General features: G+C 46.6%; 1 protein-coding gene across 2 annotated transcripts in view; it reads right to left on the reverse strand.

The window, feature by feature from the left end:
* The window catches only part of CORO2B (coronin 2B), a 139,252-nt gene that overhangs the window by 63,067 nt on the left and 55,321 nt on the right, over nucleotides 1–20,864 (reverse strand). The window contains exons 1-2 of one of the 2 annotated variants that reach the window (XM_060005704.1): nucleotides 8,310–8,327; nucleotides 7,924–8,124 (exon numbers count right to left, since the gene is read on the reverse strand). In XM_060005704.1, coding sequence (XP_059861687.1) covers nucleotides 7,924–8,124 — 201 coding nt within the window. In that variant the 5' untranslated portion in view covers nucleotides 8,310–8,327. Of the gene's footprint in view, nucleotides 1–7,923; nucleotides 8,125–8,309; nucleotides 8,328–20,864 lie in introns of those variants that run through there. The other variant, XM_060005705.1, reaches the window with a different exon arrangement.

Genomic DNA, 20,864 nt, shown 5'->3' on the forward strand with positions numbered 1-20,864 from the left:
ACATTTGACAGTAGACGGCCAAAAATTCAGAAAAGAACTACAAAAGCAGACAGTGCTCTGTGGCCTTCTGGTTGCCCAGGAAAAGAGTCTGGATCCAAGCAGTGCAGGGACAAAAGCGTGCCACTGCGAGTTCACAGCTCATGAGTGACGCTCTAAGCAATGATTAGGACTCACCAAGATATGGCCAAAATCTTTCCTGTGTCTGTGTTGAATAATACAGGAAACTGTTTCTAGAGAGATTTCTATCTAAACGGAGGGAAAAAAAAAAAACTGGAGCTAAAATAATATAACCTTCTTCCTAGAAAACCGACCAATGTGGAACAGCTCATCTCTCCTGCTGACAGACACTGAGGGTCCTGAACTTGGCATTATTGTTATTGCTGTTTGTTGCTGCCCCCCCTCTATCCCCAAGACCAGCCAGCCCACAACAGTGTGCTCAGCCCTGACCACAGAGGGCAGGACACTGACAGCCCTGGCCGAGGCAGCAGGGGAAGGTAAAAGTCGGCCTGATTCCTAAGCAGCCCCTCTCTGGGGGCAGGACCCTGTTCTGCAGAGTCTCAGACATCAGGGTCCTGCCTCAGACTAAAGGAACTGTTCAGATCCAGGAGCTGCCTTGCGCCTACCCTCCAGCCCTTCACCCTCACTCTGGGTACTTGTATCTTGCTAGCATTTTCTCCAGCCAGCTCAGAAGCACGTGTTCCTCTGGAAGAAAACATTTGTCATATACATCAAATGAGTGCTGAACTGAGCCCCTCCTCTGGGTTATTTGTTCTCTGAAACCTCACAGGTTCCCTCTTCATGTCAACAAATTGCTTTTATTTCTTTTTTTTTTCTAAAGTATAAAACATTAAGTGTTCATCTAAAAAACATTTAGATAATATAGTTAAGGAAAAAGAAGAAAATGAAAGAGCGCTCATGATCCCAATACTCAGAGATAACCCCTTTTAACATTAAATGTGGGACTTCCCTGGTGGCGCAGTGGTTAAGAATCCGCCTGCCTGGGCTTACCTGGTGGCACAGTGGTTGAGAGTCCACCTGCCGATGCAGGGGACACAGGTTCGTGTCCCGGTCCGGGAAGATCCCACATGCCGCGGAGCGGCTGGGCCCGTGAGCCATGGCCGCTGAGCCTGTGTGTCTGGAACCTGTGCTCCGCAATGGGAGAGGCCACAGCAGTGAGAGGCCCGCGTCGCGTATCGCCAAAAAAAAAAAAAAAAAAAAAATCCTCCTGCCGAATTCTATCAAACATTTAGAGAAAAGCTAACACCTATCCTTCTCAAACTCTTCCAAAATATAGCAGAGGGAGGAACACTCTGAAACTCATTCTACGAGGCCACCATCAACCTGATACCAAAACTAGACAAAGATGCCACAAAGAAAGAAAACTACAGGCCAATATCACTGATGAACATAGATGCAAAAATCCTCAACAAAATACTAGCAAACAGAATCCAGCAGCACATTAAAAGGATCGTACACCATGATCAAGTGGGGTTTATCCCAGGAATGCAATTCTGGATTCTTCAATATACGCAAATCAATCAATGTGATAAACCATATTAACAAATTGAAGGAGAAAAACCATATGATCATCTCAATAGATGCAGAGAAAGCTTTTGACAAAATTCAACACCCATTTAGATAAAAACACTCCAGAAAGTAGGCATAGAGGGAACTTAACCTCAACATAATAAAGGCCATATATGACAAACCCACAGCCAACATCGTCCTCAATGGTGAAAAACTGAAAGCATTTCCACTAAGATCAGGAACAAGACAAGGTTGCCCACTGTCACCACTCTTATTCAACATAGTTTTGGAAGTTTTAGCCACAGCAATCAGAGAAGAAAAAGAAATAAAAGGAATCCAAATCGAAAAAGAAGAAGTAAAGCTGTCACTGTTTGCAGATTACATGATACTATACATAGAGAATCCTAAAGATGCTACCAGAAAACTACTAGAGCTTAATCAATGAATTTGGTAAAGTAGCAGGATACAAAATTAATGCACAGAAATCTCTTGCATTCCTATACACTAATGATGAAAAATCTGAAAGTGAAATTAAGAAAACACTCCCATTTACCATTGCCACGAAAAGAATAAAATATCTAGGAGTAAACCTACCTAAGGAGACAAAAGAGCTGTATGCAGAAAATTATAAGACACTGATGAAAGAAATTAAAGATGACACAAATAGATGGAGAGATATACCATGTTCTTGGATTGGAAGAATCAACATTGTGAAAATGACTATACTACCCAAAGCAATCTACAGATTCAATGCAATCCCTATGAAACTACCACTGGCATTTTTCACAGAACTAGAACAAAAAATTTCACAATTTGTATGGAAACACAAAAGACCCCGAATAGCCAAAGCAATCTTGAGAAAGAAAAATAGAGCTGGAGGAATCAGGTTCCCTGGCTTCAGACTATACTACAAAGCTACAGTAATCAAGACAGTATGGTACTGGCACAAAAACAGAAAGATAGATCAATGGAACAGGATAGAAACCCCAGAGGTAAATCCACACACATATGGTCACCTTATCTTTGATAAATGAGGCAAGAATATATAGTGGAGAAAAGACAGCCTCTTCAATAAGTGGTGTTAGGGAAACTGGACAGCTACATGTAAAAGAATGAAATTAGAACACTCCCTAACACCATACACAAAAATAAACTCAAAACGGATTAAAGATCTAAATGTAAGGCCAGACACTATCAAACTGTTAGAGGAAAACATAGGCAGAACACTCTATGACACAAATCACAGCAAGATCCTTTTTGACCCACCTCCTAGGGAAATGGAAATAAAAACAAAAATAAACAAATGGGACCTAATGAAACTTAAAAGCTTTTGCACAGCAAGGGAAACCATAAACAAGACAAAAAGACAACACTCTGAATGGGAGAAAATATTTGCAAATGAAGCAACTGACAAAGGATTAATCTCCAAAATTTAGAAGCAGCTCATGCAGCTCAATATCAAAAAAACAAACAACCCAATGCAAAAATGGGCAGAAGACCTAAATAGACATTTCTCCAAAGAAGATATACAGATTGCCAACAAACACATTAAAGAATGCTCAACATCATTAATCATTAGAGAAATGCAAATCAAACTACAATGAGATATCATCTCACACCAGTCAGCATGGCCATCATCAAGAAATCTAGAAACAATAAATGCTGGAGAGGGTGTGGAGAAAAGGGAACCCTCTTGCCCTGTTGGTGGGAATGTAAATTGATACAGCCACTATGGAGAACAGTATGGAGGTTCCTTAAAAAACTACAAATAGAACTACCATATGACCCAGCAATCCCACTACTGGGCATATACCCTGAGAAAAACATAAATCAAAGAGAGTCATGTACCAAAATGTTCATTGCAGCTCTATTTTCAATAGCCAGGACATGGAAGCAATCTGAGTGTTCATCGACAGATGAATGGATAAAGAAGATGTGGCACATATATACAATGGAATGTTACTCAGTCATAAAAGGAAACGAATTTGAGTTATTTGTAGTGAGGTGGATGGATCTAGAGTCTGTCCTACAGAGTGAAGTAAGTCAGAAAGAAAAAAACAAATACCGTATGCTAACACATATATATGGAATCTAAAAAAAAAAAAAAGGTCATGAAGAACCTAGGGGCAAGACGAGAATAAACACACAGACCTACTAGAGAATGGAGTTAAGGATACGGGGAGGGGGAAAGGTAAGCTGGGACAAAGTGAGAGAGTGGCATGGACATATATACACTATCAAACGTAAAATAGATAGCTAGTGGGAAGCAGCCGCATAGCACAGGGAGATCAGCTCTGTGCTCTGTGACCACCTAGAGTGGTGGGATAGGAAGGGAGATGCAAGAGGGAAGAGATATGCGGACATATGTATATGTATAACTGATTCACTTTGTTATAAAGCAGAAATTAACACACCATTGTAAAGCAATTATACTCCAATAAAGATGTTTTTTAAAATAAATAAGTAAATAAAATAAGCATTGAAAAAAAAAAAAAAGAATCCGCCTGCCAATGCAGGGGTCACAGGTTCGATACCTGGTCTGGAAAGATCCCATATGGTGCGGAGCAACTGGTCCCGTGTGCTGCAACTACTGAAGCCCACGCACCTAGAGCCCATGCTCTGCAACAAGCAACTGCAATGAGAAGCTCGCACACCGCAACAAAGAGTAGCCCCCGCTCGCCACAACTAGAGAAAGCCTGAACGCAGCAACCAAGACCCAACGCAGCCAAAAAAAAAAAAAAACCAACATTAGGTGTCTTTTCCAAATAGGTGGATGGCTAGATAGATATTTTTCAACGGGATTAATCGGATTTTACCTCTTTTTTCCCTCAGTTAACAATGGGTGATAAATTTTTCTCTCATTAAATATTCCCCTGCATCAGTGGTTCTAAAAGTATTGTCTGGGAACCCTTGGAGATCCCCAAGGCTTTTTCAGGGAGTCCGTTGGGTTAAAACTATTTTCATAATAATACAAGACATTATTTGCCTTTTCACTCATTCTCTCAGGACTGTACAGTGGAGTTTTCCAGAGGCTGTATGATGTGTGATATTGCAACAGGCTGAATGTAGAAGCAGATATGCAAATCCAGCCATCTTTTATTAAGCCAGACTAATTTAAAGAGATTTGCAAATGTCATTCTTCTCATTTTTTTTTTTTTGGAAAATATAATTATTTTTCATAAAAATATGTTTTTTGGGAGTATGTAAAATGGGTTTATTATTAGGTGAATTAACAAATGCATATTTTTGAAATTCCTTTTTTTTTTTTTGCGGCTTGTGGGATCTTATTTCCCCAAGCAGGGATTGAATACGGGCCCTCTGAAGTGAAAGTGCAGAATCCTAACCACTGGACTGCCAGGGAATTCCCTGAAATTCCTTCATTTTTATTTTGAATATGCTAAATATTAATAGATATAGCCATATAAGCAAAAGCTCTTTGGGGTTCTCAAAAATGTTTAAGAGCGTAAAGTGATTCTGAGGCTGAACACTTGAGAACAACTACTCTACACCATCCCCTTTGCTGACTGAATAGCACCCCTTTCTGTGGATGGCCCCTAATTTGTTCACCCATTTCCTTATTGAAATGAGTTGCTTCCAATTTTCACTACTATAAAAGCGCCGCACAAATCATCGAGTACCTACGTAAAGTGAAAATTTCCTGGAATGAGAGAAAACAACAGAAGCCAGCTGGAAGGGTGAGCCAGCACTATTAGTCCATTATTAATCAAATTAAACAAAATGTATCACAGGATGTGAACAAATAAAGTTGAAAGGCTATGTGCACGTTGAATATATATATATGTGTACAGATACATATGTTGGCATAGAGAGCAAGACTTACGCTCTGTAAAGAGTCCTTTTTTTTCTACTGTCTATGAAGTGGTTACAAAAGCTGATCAGGGCTTCCCTGGTGGCGCAGTGGTCGAGAGTCCGCCTGCCGATGCAGGGGACACAGGTTCGTGCCCCGGTCCGGGAAGATCCCACATGCCGCGCGGAGCGGCTGGGCCCGTGAGCCATGACCACTGAGCCTGCGCGTCCAGAGCCTGTGCTCCACAACGGGAGAGGCCACAACAGTGAGAGGCCCGAGTACCGCAAAAAAAAAAAAAAAAAAAAAAAGAAGCTGATCATATTCTAGAGCAGTGCTATGGATGGTGTGAAACTCTTTGGTACCATTACAGAAACTGAGAGGAATTTAGAAACTTTAAGCAATTTGAGAGAGAAATTTTATTTCTGTAGGTAGGAAACAATAAAAAATGATGTTTGTAAAAAAGTTGAGTACAAAAATGCTGCAGACTTTCAAAAATATATACTTGAGAGTACTTCTGTAGAACAGATTCCTAGAAGTGGAATTGCTGGGTCAATGGACACGCATCTTTAAATGTTAATAGATATTGACAAGTTACCTTCATTTACACCTCACCAAGAGTAAGATGTAAATATACCAAATGTCCTGAGAGTGTACGTGAGTGCCTGCCCTCTGACATCTTTGGCAAAACCAAAGATTATGATTCTTTTAAACCTTTTTCTACTTAGTAGGCTAAAAGTTACATTTTGTCTTCTATGAATTGCTTATTCATATCCCTTGCCCATTTTCTATTGGGTCCTTTTTCTTATTGATTTTTCTTAACTCTTTATATATTCTGGACAAGCATCTTTTGTCTGTCATATATTGCAAATATTGGCTTGCCTCAATTACGTGGCTTGCCTTTCAATTTTGCTTACATGTCTCACTAGAGTACAAAAACTGACTTTAAAACTTTTATTCTAAATTTATTCTAATCTATTAATCATTTCCTTTATGGTTTTATGGATTCTCATCTGGCTTAGGAAGCCTTTTCTTGTTGCATGATTTTAAAAATACTCTCCATTTCCCTCTAATACACTTGCAGCTTTTCTTTTTATTTCTTAATATTTAGATCTTCAATCCATCTGGAATTAATTTTTGTTATGGTATGAGGCATTGACTGTTGACCTTTGTAATCCATGTAGTGGAGTATGGCAGGGTGCCGGCAATGGGCTTGAGCCCCAGTAAGAACCAGCTCATGCATTGCTGGGGACCTGTAGGCCTGCCTGCTGCAGCTGGAGCTAAGCTGGTTCCCAAGTGGACAGATATCTGAGCCCACCTGGTTCAGGAGGGGAGGCAAGCTACATTTCAGAATCCTTCCCAATGAGATAGAGCTGTTGTGGGCATCTGCAAAGTTGACAAGCAGAGCTGATGACACTCCAAGAAAGCACCAAAACATCTTTACCATGTAGTTTGGTTCTCGGAGAGCTTTCTGTCCATTACCCTCCTTGATGCCAACATCGCTATGTAGGTGGAAGGGGGTTTAAGATGCCCACTTTACCATTACAGAAAATAAGGTGCAGAGGGGTTAAGTGACACGCCCAAGGTCACGCTCCTGGTGAGTGGCAGAGCCCAAATAGAACCCAGACTTCCTGTTCCCAAGTCCACAGCTCCTCCGACCTCTCTATGTATCAGGCTCTGAGTCCCTGTCACCGCAGCTGCCCCCTTTAGTGGAAGGGAGGGTCTGGCCTAAGGCTTTCCCAAAACTGTGCTCCCCCACTGTGGGCAGGTGAGACTGGAAAAATCCATCCTCCACCACCAGCTGATGGAGGGTTTCGAGGCTTCCTTGGGCATGTACCTCCTCCTCTCCCCGAGTTTGGTGGAGGGTGGGAGTGATGAGTCAGGCCGGGGAGGGAGAGCTCAGCCATAAACAAGCGGGGCTGACAGCGAGCACTTTCCTGGAGGCACGTGACCTCCCACGGGCCTCCGGGGACTCTGCCTGAATGGCAAAGCTGCAAAATTTCATGATCTAGGCTCCGCACATTTAATTTGCTATATTCTCGAAGGCAGTCACAGAAGGGAAGAAGCTTTTAGAGAGGAGGTGGGGGATGAGGGAGAAGGTAAATTATTTCTAGCCCCTCAATGAAGAGTTTGAAATGTTATTTTTAATGAGTGTGTCATTTTTGCAGACACCCAGTGTGACTATGCTGGGTCTTTATCCCCTCCAGCTCCAAACCAAAGGACACCCAGGATGCAGAATTGTAGAGTTGGGTCTGGCCTTGGAGGTCAGACGATCCAGTCCCTTGGGGTTAATGGGAACCCCATGTACCCCAAAGCAAGTGACTTGTCCAAGTTGGGGAAGTTCTGGGAACAGATCTCAGGTCTCCTGGATGTACTTGTTCTCTCCTTGGATATTGCTCAGGTCCCCCACCTACACTTGCTCTGGTGACCCTCGGGGAAAGCCTTGGGGAAGGCACAGCCACTGGACACGCGATGAGAAAGTAAGAGGTGAGGGTCAGAGAGAAACAGGGGCAACAGGCCCAACAGTGACCAAGCAGGGCTTCTCTCCACCCTGGGGCTGCAATCAGGCCTACGGAGGTACGGGTGCCTACCTGTTCCAGGGGGATGACGAGGAAGGAGCCACCTCCCGCGCTCTCAGTGACAATGGCCAGGAAGCGGGCGTTGACGGCGCAAAAATGGTTATCATGCACATTCTTGGTGATGGGGATCCCGTCGAAGCAGTGCTCCCGGTTGGCCACCTTCCCGTAGACGTTCCGGAACTTGGAGCTGCGGTATTGCGGACGCCAGGACATCTGTGAGGGGCCAGAAGAGACAAGGGTCAGGCCGGGGACTGCATCCCGAAGGGCTGAGCTGGGCACATGCGGGAGGTCTCAGGGATGCAGGAGGTGAGGAAGGCCCAGTACCTGCCCTCAGGATGCGGGGAGAGGGGAAGGAACCTCCAAGAATCGGGTGCCTGGCCCTGTGCTGGAGGACTTACTCTTTCAATAAAGTCCCACAAGAGCAAAGACTGGCATGAGGGCATCCACACACTTCCTGCTTTCCGTATACACGTCCACACCACCTTCCAGAAAGGATGGAGGATCCTTTCACTCTCAAGGGACGTGCCACGTGATAGAGCAGACCATCCATCCAATAACATGTCTGGGCTGCCTCTTGCGTGTCAGAAACTGTGCTTAATTTAGTATGGGACGTGCAGACAGAGGAGGCTGGGTGTTCACAAAGAGAGAGAACAATTCTAATGATGAGGGGCGGGGGAGGAAGACAGCCCCTTCACGGGCAGCAAGGCAAATGACCACCCATTATCATACGCTCCTCTGATTCTCTCTAGGGCTTCTAACCCACAAGTACACCCTCAGAAATCTCTTGGTCCTATACATCATCACCATCATCATTATAAGCATCATCATCATCACCACCAGGCCCAGAGAGGTAAAGTAATTTGTCCAAGGCCACACAGCTAATGAGTAGGGTCATGAACACAGGTCTCCTGATTGGAAATCTGAGACCCTTATGCCAGATTACCCTTTGGAGCAAGGTTTCTCAGTGTGTGGCCCACAGATCACCTGTATCAAAATCATCCGGGATGGGGGAGGTTTCTCAACCTCCTACATCATTTGTTAGAAATGTCGATTCCTGGGTCCCAATCCAGACCTACTAAATCCAATATTTTGGGAATGGGGCCCAGAAAGAGGCATTTTAATCCAGCTTCCCTGCCCCAGAGTGAGATAGAAATACGCCGAGGTTTGAGAGCCCCTGTTCTAGAGGATGGAATGGTACCCCTCTCTACCCCTCACCACCCACCAACCATGACACAGGGTCCAACCTACTGCATGAGTGTCCCATGCTGTGCACAGTGGAGAACACAGATACACAGATGTGCATGTGGGGGTGTGTGGAGGACAGAATGGGCAGCCCACCGTGGAGTTCAGCTTTGTGGTAGGATGGCGCCTCCTATGGGGAAGCCCTACGAATGGGCGTCACGGCAGAGGGAGCTCAAGTCGGTGCTCTCCTGGCAGACACGCATCCAAGCTCAATGAGCTATGGCAAGTTCCCAGCCGGGGCCTGGCATTCAGTAGGCGCTCAATAAGCGCTTTATTAAATGAACATCCTTCTGGCCCGACTTCGCCATTATCCATCCTCTCCCCTTCCTGCCAAATCTCCTGATATGCCTTGAGTCTCCCACCCCATCTCAGGACAGAAATTTCTTCAGATGAAATTTCCAAGGGGCAGAAGACAAAAGGAAATACCACCACAGAATCAGGAAACCAACCCTGGGAATTTGACTGAAAACAAAACTTTGCATCTGATTTAAATAAAGCCAGGAGCTCAGCCACAAAGGCCTCTGTATTGAAGGAAGAAGTTCAGATCCAATGAGGAGAATCCCAGGGATTCTTCAGGCAAGCCCTCTTCCGGCCAGCTCTCTGGGCCTCCACCCACCTTCTCCAATCCCCCAGGCCACTCTCCACGCCGCAGGGCCAGCCGCCCTACTCTCCACTCCTCCCCACCTCCCAGCCTCTGCCCACTCTGTACCCCTTTTCCTCCTGCCTTCTCCCCTCTCTGCCGAGTTCTGCCCAAGACTGTTCAGAACAAAGTCCTGCTGGAGAGGCAAGTGCACTGGATGGGAGCCTGGTTGGTCATTTCTGGCTGTGTGACCTGAGACTATCCTCTTCTGACAGATTCCTCATCAGGATTATATCAGTGATGCCCCGAGTGTGGTCCCAGGCGGTCACTCATGGTTCCTTTACATGGTACAGAGATGAAGTTTTAAATTTTAGTAGTTACATATTTATTTTTAATTTGCATTAGAAAAAATATAACTTGCATGCCAAGTCCATGATTTCACAGGTATTAGTGCTAAGAAAGCTAAGTTTAAAAGTAATGAATTAATTCAAAGAAAAATACAGCATGAAAAATACAGTCTCGGTGGTACATGGTCCCGGCAGAAGTTCTGTCTGATATGGGAGTATTGGAGATCACTCTGTCTCTTTCAGGTAGAACATTCTAGATTCCACAGTTCCCTCTGAAGACAAAGGAGGTGGTGAGCCTGCTCATTCCAACCTCTTTTTCCTTGTTGGTGCAGTTCTGGCCTGGAATGCCTTCGCTCTCTTCTCTGTCCAGCCCAACCTTAGCCTTCAGGGCCTGAGTTGAATCTGACTGCCCTCTCAAAGGTCCAGCAGAGAGAACTCTGTGGGGATCAGCCCCAGCCTGCATCCTAGGAAAAACAGAGAGCGTCTCTCAGCAAGCCCGGCGCTGGCCTCTCCCCATTGGCTGGTAGGCTGAGGCTGACCTCTCCGCTGGACCTTTGGAAGGGCTGGGGGAAGGAGGCCAGGGGGCCCTTATCACTGGGCCTGCACCTTCACCCCTCTTGAAGCCACAGTGAGCATGCCTGGCAGAGCGCTGGACCGGGAGTCTGCAGTCCTGGGTTTTCACTCCCCATTCTAACTCCTACTAGCCTTGGGAAGACACTTTGCCTCCCTGAGATATTCTAAAATGAGACCCATAATTCCTGACTTTATCTGGTTACTTTAAGAGTCAAAATGAGATATGTAGGTACAAGGTCTCATTCAAGATAAGATATCACTGCTGGGCTTCCCTGGTGGCGCAGTGGTTGAGACTCCGCCTGCCGATGCGGAGGACACGGGTTCGTGCCCGGTCCGGGAGGATCCCACATGCCGCGGAGCGGCTGGGCCCGTGAGCCATGGCCGCTGAGCCTGCGCATCTGGAGCCTGTGCTCCGCAACGGGAGAGGCCACAACAGTGAGAGGCCCGTGTACCGCAAAAACAAACAAACAAACAAACAAAAATATATCACTGCTGCTCCCGTGGGCCCAATCTACTGAGAGGTATCTGGAAAGCATCAGACACGGACTCCACTTTCAAATATCTTACAAGCCAACGGAGGAGATGAAATGGATGCTTGACAAGTTTACGGTAGTGAGAGGTCAGGGAAGGGGGGGTCAGGGTGGGCTTCATGGAGGAGGGGCCATCTGCCAGCACGGGACACTGACAGAGCACCAGGCACTGTGCACAGTCCCCTGCGAGGTGGGAATGATGACTGTCCTTGTTGCACAGGGTGGGAAACAGACCCAGCCCAAGTTCAGACAGTGAGCAGGCACAGGATTCACTGGAACCTGTTCTGACCCTGCAGACCATATTATGTTCTCTCCAACTTCTTATTATAAAATACTTCAAAATGCAAAAATAGTTGAGAGCGTGGTACAATCATCACCCACCACCTGGGTTCATCATCCTTAACATGTTGACACGTTCCTTTATGTACCTACTTCTTTCGGTTTTTTTAGTTTTGTGGAATTGTTTGAAAGGAAGTTGCCAACGTGATGACTCCTGCCCCTTTATTAAGTCAGCACACATTTCCTACAAAGGAGGACGATTTCCTACATGAGCACATCACTATTACCACTCCTAAGAAAATGAACAACAATTCTTCAATACCGTCTAATACCCAGCCAATATTCAAAATTCTTCAAAATGCCTTTTACAGCTATTCCATATTTTGAATCAGGATTGGGAGCTGTGTTGCTCCCATGTATTTCATTTGGTTGTGATCTCTCTTTTGACTCCTTTAAATCTAGAACACTCCCATCACTTTTTTTTTTTTTAGTGACACTGACTTCTTAAAGACATCAAATCAGTTGTCTTAGAAAATGTTCTAGGGGCTTCCCTGGTGGTGCAGTGGTTAAGAATCCGCCTGCCAATGCAGGGGACACGGGTTCGAGCCCTGGTCTGGGAAGATCCCACATGCCGCGGAGCAGCTAAGCCCGTGTGCCACAACTACTGAGCCTGTTCTCTAGAGCCCGCGAGCCACAACTACTGAGCCTGTGTGCCACAACTACTGAGCCCGCGCGCCTAGAGCCCGTGCTCCGCAACAAGAGAACCCACCGCAACGAGAAGCTCGTGCACCGCAACAAAGAGTAGCCCCCGCTCACTGCAACTAGAGAAAGGCCGCGTGCAGCAACGAAGACCCAACGCAGCCAAAAATAAAGTAAAAAAAGAAAATGTTCTAGCGATTTGTCTCATGTTGCTTTGTGGTCTCTTCAAAGTTATTCCTGGATTCTCTATAAACTTTAGGAGTCAGATGTAAAGCCTTGATTCAATTCACATTAAAGATGCCCCTGTTGTTAATCCCTGGCTTGGGCGGGGTGAGGATAGGGAAGAAGGGACAGAGGGAACTTGTGAACATGTACCTGGCCTGGCTGGCAGCAGTGAGGGGGCCAGCTGGCCAGTGCCGAGTGTTTGCTCTAGAGGGTGGTGGGCAGACAGCTAGAGGACCTGGGAGGTCAGATCAGGCACTGGCACACACTGTGGGCCAAAGTGGAGCATCTGGAGGCCCCAGAGTTCTGACCTTTCCTCCTGTGCTTACCAAGGGGCTGACTTCATTCTGAGGTCAGATGCACGGGTGTGCAGGCAGGGAACAGAAAAGCCTCCTCCCTATTCTGCAGAGAGAGGAGGCCACGCTGAGGCTGGGACTGAAAGAGCCACCCAGACCTCACAGGGAAATCAGTGTGGCAGCCAAGAGGTCACCTGAAAATCTGGCCCTTTGCCCCTTGCCCTCAAGTTCAGCCCAGATCCTGGTGGATTCTTCCCTGCTAGTTCTAGTGAGGGTAGGACACTCTCTATGAACCTTACAGGAGCAATCAGCACAAGACTGAGACACATTTGAGTTCCCTAAAAGGAAGGACTTTCTTAGTGGTTAGAGCTGCCTGAGTTGGAAAGGGAAGTTATCATGATAGATAATGAGCTTCCCATCCCTGGAAGGGTTCAAGATTGAGGTGGATGATCTCTGGGTTAAGGGCAGTGTGGAACAACAGATGGGACTAGATGGCTTTCCAGCCCCCAAATAATACGGTTCCTCTACTTTATTAAAAACATTGTGTTGCAAAGAGAGGCGTGCTGGGGTCAGAGAGCAACAAACAGGACACCCTGGCCAGTGACATTTCTTCTCTGTAAAACAGGGATCGTAACGCCTCCCCGGCTGCGTTGCTGTGACAAGGAAGGACAACGGCTCTCATGGCAATTGTCATCTCCCCCTAGGCCTTCCCACATTGCAGATTACTGCACGGTCACTTATTTCAAGGTACGTATGTTTTCTCTCTCCCGTTACTAGATTGTAAGTTAGGCGATCATCCAACTCCTACTGGCCCCTGCACAGCCGCCCTCCACCCCAGGCCTGGCGCTGGATTCCTGTCTATAGGAGCCTCCCAGTGACCCTGGTTGAATACTCTCTTGGTATGCTGGGAGGGCAAGGGCCAAGTTCAGGCACAACTTCCCAGTTCCTTGGAGGCGACAGGGTGAACCTCACCCCAGGGCTGTGACTTCAGTTTACTGAAGTTTTGAGTTTTGAGCGGATACCCCACTCCTGGCCTCGGGATGAGGGCCTGGTCATTACTCTCACCCCATTAGGGCTTCTGGGCCCAAGCCCTTCCTTGTAGTGTTTGTCCTTCCGGTCACTCAGCCTCATCTCCTCTGGCCTCCTTGTCACCGGGATGCCAAGGCCTCTTGAACTCAGTACACCCTTCAGGCTGGGGCTTAATGAGTCCCTTACCACTGACAGTGCAGTATCAGCAAGGCGACCAATTCCATGACGCTCCCCAGCCGCCACCTCAACATCACCTCATTTGCCCCCAGCCGCAGCTGTCCAGTGCGCAGAGCTGGACAGATACTACAGTCCCATTGAAAATATTCGGTACATGTGTGACTAATTTGAGGCTCGGAGAGGTTGAGAGACTGGCCCAAAGTCACAAGCGGTGAAAGTGGCAGAGACAAGACCTCAGTCAAGACGTTCTGACTCTTCAAAAGACTTGGGTGAAAGCAATCTACAGATTCAATGCAATCCCTATCAAACTACCAATGGCATTTTTTACAGAACTAGAACAAAAAAATCTTAAAATTTGTATGGAGACACAAAAGACCCTGAATAGCCAAAGCAATCTTGAGGGAAAAAAACGGAGCTGGAGGAATCAGACTCCCTGACTTCAGACTATACTACAAAGCTATAGTAACCAAGACAATATGGTGCCAGCACAAAAACAAATATAGATCAATGGAACAGGATAGAAAGTCCAGAGATAAACCCATGCACCTATGGTCAACTAATCTATGACAAAGGAGGCAAGAATATACAGGGAAGAAAAAACAGCCTCTTCAATAAGTGGTGCTGGGAAAACTGGACAGCTAATGTAAAAGAATGAAATTAGAACACTCCCTAACACCATACACAAAAATAAACTCAAAATGGATTAAAGACCTAAATGTAAGGCCAGACACCATCAAACTCTTAGAGGAAAACATAGGCAGAGCACTCTATGGCATAAATCACAGCAAGATCCCTTTTGACTCACCTCCTAGAGAAATGGAAATAAAAACAAAAATAAACAAATGGGACCTAATGAAACTTCAAATCTTTTGCACAGCAAAGGAAACCCTAAACAAGACAAAAAGACAACCCTCAGAATGGGAGAAAATATTTGCCAATGAAGCAACTGACAAAGGATAAATCTCCAAAACATATAAGCAGCTCATGCAGCTCAATAACAAAAAAACAACCCAATCCAAAAATGGGCAGAAGACCTAAATAGACATTTCTCCAAAGAAGATATACAGATGGCCAACAAGCACATGAACACCTGCTCAACATTACTAATTATTAGAGAAATGCAAATCAAAACTATAATGAGGTATCAACTCACACCAGTTAGAATGGGCATCATCAGAAAATCTACAAACAACAAATGCTGGAGAGGGTGTGGAGAAAAGGGAACCCTCTTGCACTGCTGGTGGGAATGTAAACTGACACAGCCACTATGGAGAACAGTATGGAGGTTCCTTAAAACACTAAAAATAGAATTACCATATGACCCAGCAATCCCACTACTGTGCATATATCCAGAGAAAACCATAATTCGAAAAGACACATGCAGTCCAATGTTCATTGTAGCACTATTTACAATAGCCAGGTCATGGAAGCAACTTAAGTGTCCATCGACAGATGAATGCATAAAGAAGATATGGTACATATGTACAATGGAATATTACTCAGCCATAAAAAGGAACAAAACTGGGTCATTTGTAGAGACGTGGAAGGACCTAGAGACTGTCACACAGAGTGAAGTAAGTCAGAAAGAGAAAAATAAGTATCGTATATTAACTCATATATGTGGAATCTAGAAGAATGGTACAGATGAACCGGTTTGCAAGGCAGAAATAGAGACACAGATGTAGAGAACAAACGTATGGACACCAAGCGGGGAAAGTGGTGGGGGGGGTGGGGATGAATTGGGAGGTTAGGATTGACGTACATATACTAACATTTATACAATAGATAACTAATAAGAACCTGCTGTATTAAATAAATAAATGAAAATTAAAAAATAAAAAAGTAAAAAGTAAATGATAAAATAAATAAATAAAATAAAATAATGTTGAAAAACCAAACCAAACAAAAAAAGACTTGGGTGGCCTCAGGTCCTTGTTCTACCACTTAATGGCAAAGTCCCTCTGGTCAAGTTTCTAAACTGATCTAAATCTCTGCTTCTGTAGCTATAAGATGGAAACAATTATGTTAACTGCCCAATAAGTTGTAATAAGAATTAAATGAGATATTTGGATAAAAAGCTAAAAAAAAAAAAAAAAAAGGAAATTCTGACTCTTAGTTTACTGTTCTTTCCAACATAGTACACATCTCTCCTCTTCCAGCCTCTCCACCCAAGCTCTTACTTCTCCCTACTTGTTCCATACAGTACAGGGCACTACACAAAAGTGTAAAGAAACTGTATAGGAAGCAGGGTTTGGAGGAGTCAGAAAGAATCCAAAGGTTTCTATCTTGGCTGTTATTTGCTAGCTGTGTGACTTCAGACTAGTTACTCAACTTCTCTGAGCATCAGTTTCTTTACCTGTAAAATTCGAATAACGTTATCCAGCTCACTGGATGCAATGAAGTGACCAAATGCTAAATGCCTGGCAAGGTGTCTGGCACGGAGGTGGGGTGGGGAGGCCGTGCTCATCACACACTAGTTCTACCCTCCCCTCTTCTCCTGTAAGGGAGAAACTCTGACCTCAATTAAGTGTTTACTTGGGGAGGGCCAAGCTCTGGCAGGAGAAGGAGGGGGCTGAGCTGGGCTGAGGGTCAGGAAGAGGGAGGGAAAGGCTCTGGCCTCCAGATGTGCGTGGCTGCTGGGCCTGCTCCCTGGCGGCCTCTCCCTGGGCCCGGGGCCATCCTGGTGTCCCTCTGAGAGGGGGAGGGCCCGGAAGGAGGAAGTGTTCATTTTGCAGCTGAACGGCCCTTATAGCCTCTCAAGAAATGGAAGCAGGCTTTTTTCTCCTCTGAGATAATCTCTGTGTACACTCCAGGTGGAGACAAATTGTATCCTGTCCTCCAATCCTAAAAATGATTTATTGTGGCCAGCGGGTGCACTTTCTAGATGACGATGGCTAAAACTCAGTCCTGTAACCGGAACACAAAAAAATGTACGAGGGCAGTTTTTGTTCCCGTCTCTGACTCAGGGGACGGGCGGAGCTCATGGCTACATCCTTGGGGAGAGCTGTCAGCTGGGGAGCCCAGGAGGCCTCAGGATCTGCCCTGGTGGACACTGGACACTTGTTCTCATGGGGCAGCCCGCCAGGATCTGTGGGAGAGCCACTCCCTGTCCACGTGCTGTCAGAGAAAGGCTGACATTTTTAGTCTTGTTTGGTTCACTACCTGTGTGACCTGGGATAAGGCATCTTCTTTCTCTAGGCTTGGTGTCCTTTTTGGTGAAATGTGGGTATCAGCCACACCTATGCCTTGGAATCCCTATCAGGATGGGACATGAGAACACTGGGGACGGGGCTTTGCAAAAGGTGTGCCGAACGACAGATACTATCATCAATATCTCCAGTGAATTCTCCCACAACATTCTGGGTTCACGAGCGACCGCTGGTCAACTGGTCCTCCTCCAACTCTGAGTCAGACCTGCTTTCCAGAGCCCAGGGCTGGACACATGGGAGGGATACAGCGCATGTTCCCAAACTGAAGGGAGCAGAAGTGGATCAGCCTGGGGTCTTGAGAAGCGTGTCAGGTCAGGCAGTAATTACTGACGGACTCTTCACTTCAGTCTCCTCCTCTGTGAAATGAAAGGCTAGGATCTTTTTAGCAGAACACTTTCTCTAAATAACATATTACTCAGAACTCCAAAATGTAAAATGGGCAAAGTTGGAGATGTTTGCATTCAAATCTAGCAGGAAACTGGGAGTACCTTCAAGCAGTGGTCCTGGGACTGCACCGTGGAACCCAATTTGAGAACCTCTGGTGTGAGGAAAGGTGCCAGAAACCCACGTTCCAGCTGGCTCAGCCACTAACTCACTAAGGACCCTCAGGCAGATCCCTCCTTCTTCTCTCACAGGAGGTATTTGGGCCAGATGGCCTACCCTCTAGCTCTGCCATGTAATGGTCTCACTGGGTTCTCACTGGCTACCAGGACTTCTGAGAAGATCTTGTAGCCATGCAAGAGATACCCAGCATGGGCTTCCCTGGTGGCACAGAGGTTGGGAGTCCGCCTGCCGATGTGGGGGATGCGGGTTCGTGCCCCAGTCCGGGAGGATCCCACATGCCGCGGAGTGGCTGGGCCCGTGAGCCGTGGCCGCTGAGCCTGTGCGTCCGGAGCCTGTGCTCCGCAACGGGAGAGGCCACAACAGTGAGAGGCCCGCGTACCACAAAAAAACAAAAAAAAAGAAAAAAGAAATACCCAGCATGAAAAAGCTGGACCACAAGTGTTCTTGCTTAAATGCTCTCTGACTGCAGAATCCGCTGGGTTTGGGCCTCCAGGGATCCAGGAATCCCTCGAGGGTCTGCCTCTGAAGTCCCTGTACCCCGTGGCACAGCTGATCTCAGCAGGGACGCAAGACGGAGGAAGCTGACCCACTGACCCACTACCATATTGAACAGCACAGATTACAAATCATTTCCATCATTGCAGACAGTTCTATTGCATGGCGCTGGTAGAATATCAATTAGCCCCCCAAAGTCACATCCTAGAGGAAAGGAATCCAACTCAACGTCCACACCTGGGAGCTCCTGGCTGGGATGCACAGGGACCACAGAAGGTCAGGATCTGGAGTCACCCCACTGACTTTCTCTCCATCCTTAGCAGATGTGCAATTCTCAGGTTCCACGCCAACTCACAGAGCCTCTTGGGCAAGCCCCTTAGTCTTCTCAACCATGAAATGGGGATTCCTCCCCTCTGTCATGTTCCATCTTGCCTCCCTTAGACCATCAGGGAGTAGATCAAAGTCAGGCGCGGCTGGGATGGCATCTTCTCAACAGACAGATGGAGGATTCAGATCTGGCACCCATGGATGCTGCACTCTGCCCATCACCCGACGCAAGTCCAGCCAGATATGGAGTCTATTCCTGCAGCAGGCTTCTGCCCTGAATCCCTGCAGCCTTTCCTGTTCTGCTGAGCAGGACTGGACACGTGAGAAGGCTTCCAGCCTCCTCTGCTCCAAGCTCTTCAGGAAAGCTTCCCATCTCCCCTGAGATGGCTCCCGAGCTGGGCAGATCCCAGATTCTGAAGTCCCCAGATTCTGTCCTGTGTTCCCTTTTTCTGGCTCATCACGCTAATAACAATAGCCTACATTTATTAAGCGCTTACTGTGACCCAAATATTTTACATTCATTACATCCTGTAATCCTTATAATAACCCTGAGGTAAAGATACAACTATTATCCCCATTTACAGGTGAAACTGGGCTTGTTCAAAGTCACTTAAGTGGAGTAACTGGGATCTGAGCTCCGACCTGACACCAGGGTCTCTTACTTTACACGTTTGCTCCCCAGTCGCACTGGATGTTAGCGAGGGCAGCAACTATGTCTCATTCTTCTCTATTTTTCCAGGCCTTACCATTAGGCTTAATATAGTATTGATGAATGTTTACTAAATATGTGAATGAGTAAAGGAATAAGAGGACAGGAAGAAGGAAGAGTGACCCTGTCACTTCCCCTTAAAGCCTCTAAAAACTCCCTTGGCCCTCCCACATCATAAACCTTGCCCATCCCCTTGTAGGGATCTGCAGGACCAGATCCCAACTTGTAAGATCCCACCTGGGCAGAAAGCAAGGAGAAGGAAATATGTTCCTCCCTATGGGCCCAACTTCTCTTACATGTGGTCCTAACACAAAAAGGCTTTCATAGAACCATAGCCTGCCAGCGCAGCAGAGGACCCTTGGGTCCACTAAAATCTAGCCTTTCATTTCACAGACTTGGGTCCAGAAAGAGGAAGTGACTTGTCCAAGGTCACACAGCAAGGTCACCTGATGACCAAGCCTCCTTGTGGGAGGGCGGGGGATAAAGGGATGGGGGGTGAGGGGACAGGACATGGTGCTGCCACCTCTCCTCTGCAGGTAGACCTGGGGGGACTGTCTGGGGTGGGCAGGCCCCACCCTGGGAAGTACCCGCCTTCTACTGGGATTCTGAGTTCTGTATTCCTCAGCCCAGGGAGGGAGGGGGCGGTGGAGCCCAAAGCACAGGCCCAACAGATGGTTTCTATTTGCAGCCACTGCGCCTGGTCTGTGCCAGACTCCTGACCTATTTTGAGGAACTGAGGGCCCCACTGGCTCAGGGATGGCCTCCCACTCGCACCCCTTAACCCACAGTTTGGCAGGAGATCAGATGGGTGGTTCAGGGCCAGTGGAGGTGGGGACTGGAGGAGGAAAACCTTTGAAAATGAGGCTGGGGTGGATGCCTGCAAGCTTGAACTCCAGAGCAGGGATCCTCAGAGTGTGAGCCCCAGGCATCATCTGGGGTGTTTGTGGAAATTCAGGTTCCTGGGCCCCACCCACTTCAGGCCTGCGGGATCACACTCTCTGGGAGTGCGCTGGGGACTCTGCATTTGAACCAAGCTCCCCAGGTGATCCCTGTTATTCAGTGTACTGTCTGTGGACCAGTAGCACTGGCATCATCTGGGAGCTGGTTAGAAATGCAGAATCCCAGGCCCCACCCAGGACTGAAGGAGAACCTGCAGAATCTGCGTGCATCAGAATCACCCCATGAGCTTGTTAAAACACAGATCGCTAGGCCCCACCTCCAGAGTTTCTGATTCAGGAAGTCTGCGGGCCTGGGAACATGCATTTCTAACAAGTCACCAGGTGATGTGAAGCTAAGTAAGTCCCTGAGCTGTACTGCAAGGGGCGCTGCACCCTTTGAAGCCCTGGTGCTCTCACCTTTCAGAAGTCCCTTTACCTCCCCGAGTTTCAGTTTGTCCATCTGTAAAATGGATATAATTCACACCTTTTTCCTAGGGCAGTTGTGAGGCACCAATGAAATAATAACATGTGTGAAAGTGCTTTGTGAACTACTATTGTTATTATAAAAATTATTATATAAATCAATTTGTACCTTACAAAGTGGTATAGGCCCTGCCATTGGCCTTTGACAGCCGCCCTGCCGTACAGCAAGTCAGTCAAAGAGCTATGCATTCCTAGAGGGCTTTATTCTGCGTTCCTGGACTGTCCAGCACAAGACCAGGCCTGGAGTAACTGCT

Source organism: Delphinus delphis, chromosome 2 (assembly GCF_949987515.2).
Source record: "Delphinus delphis chromosome 2, mDelDel1.2, whole genome shotgun sequence".
NCBI classification, from domain to species: Eukaryota; Metazoa; Chordata; class Mammalia; order Artiodactyla; family Delphinidae; genus Delphinus; species Delphinus delphis.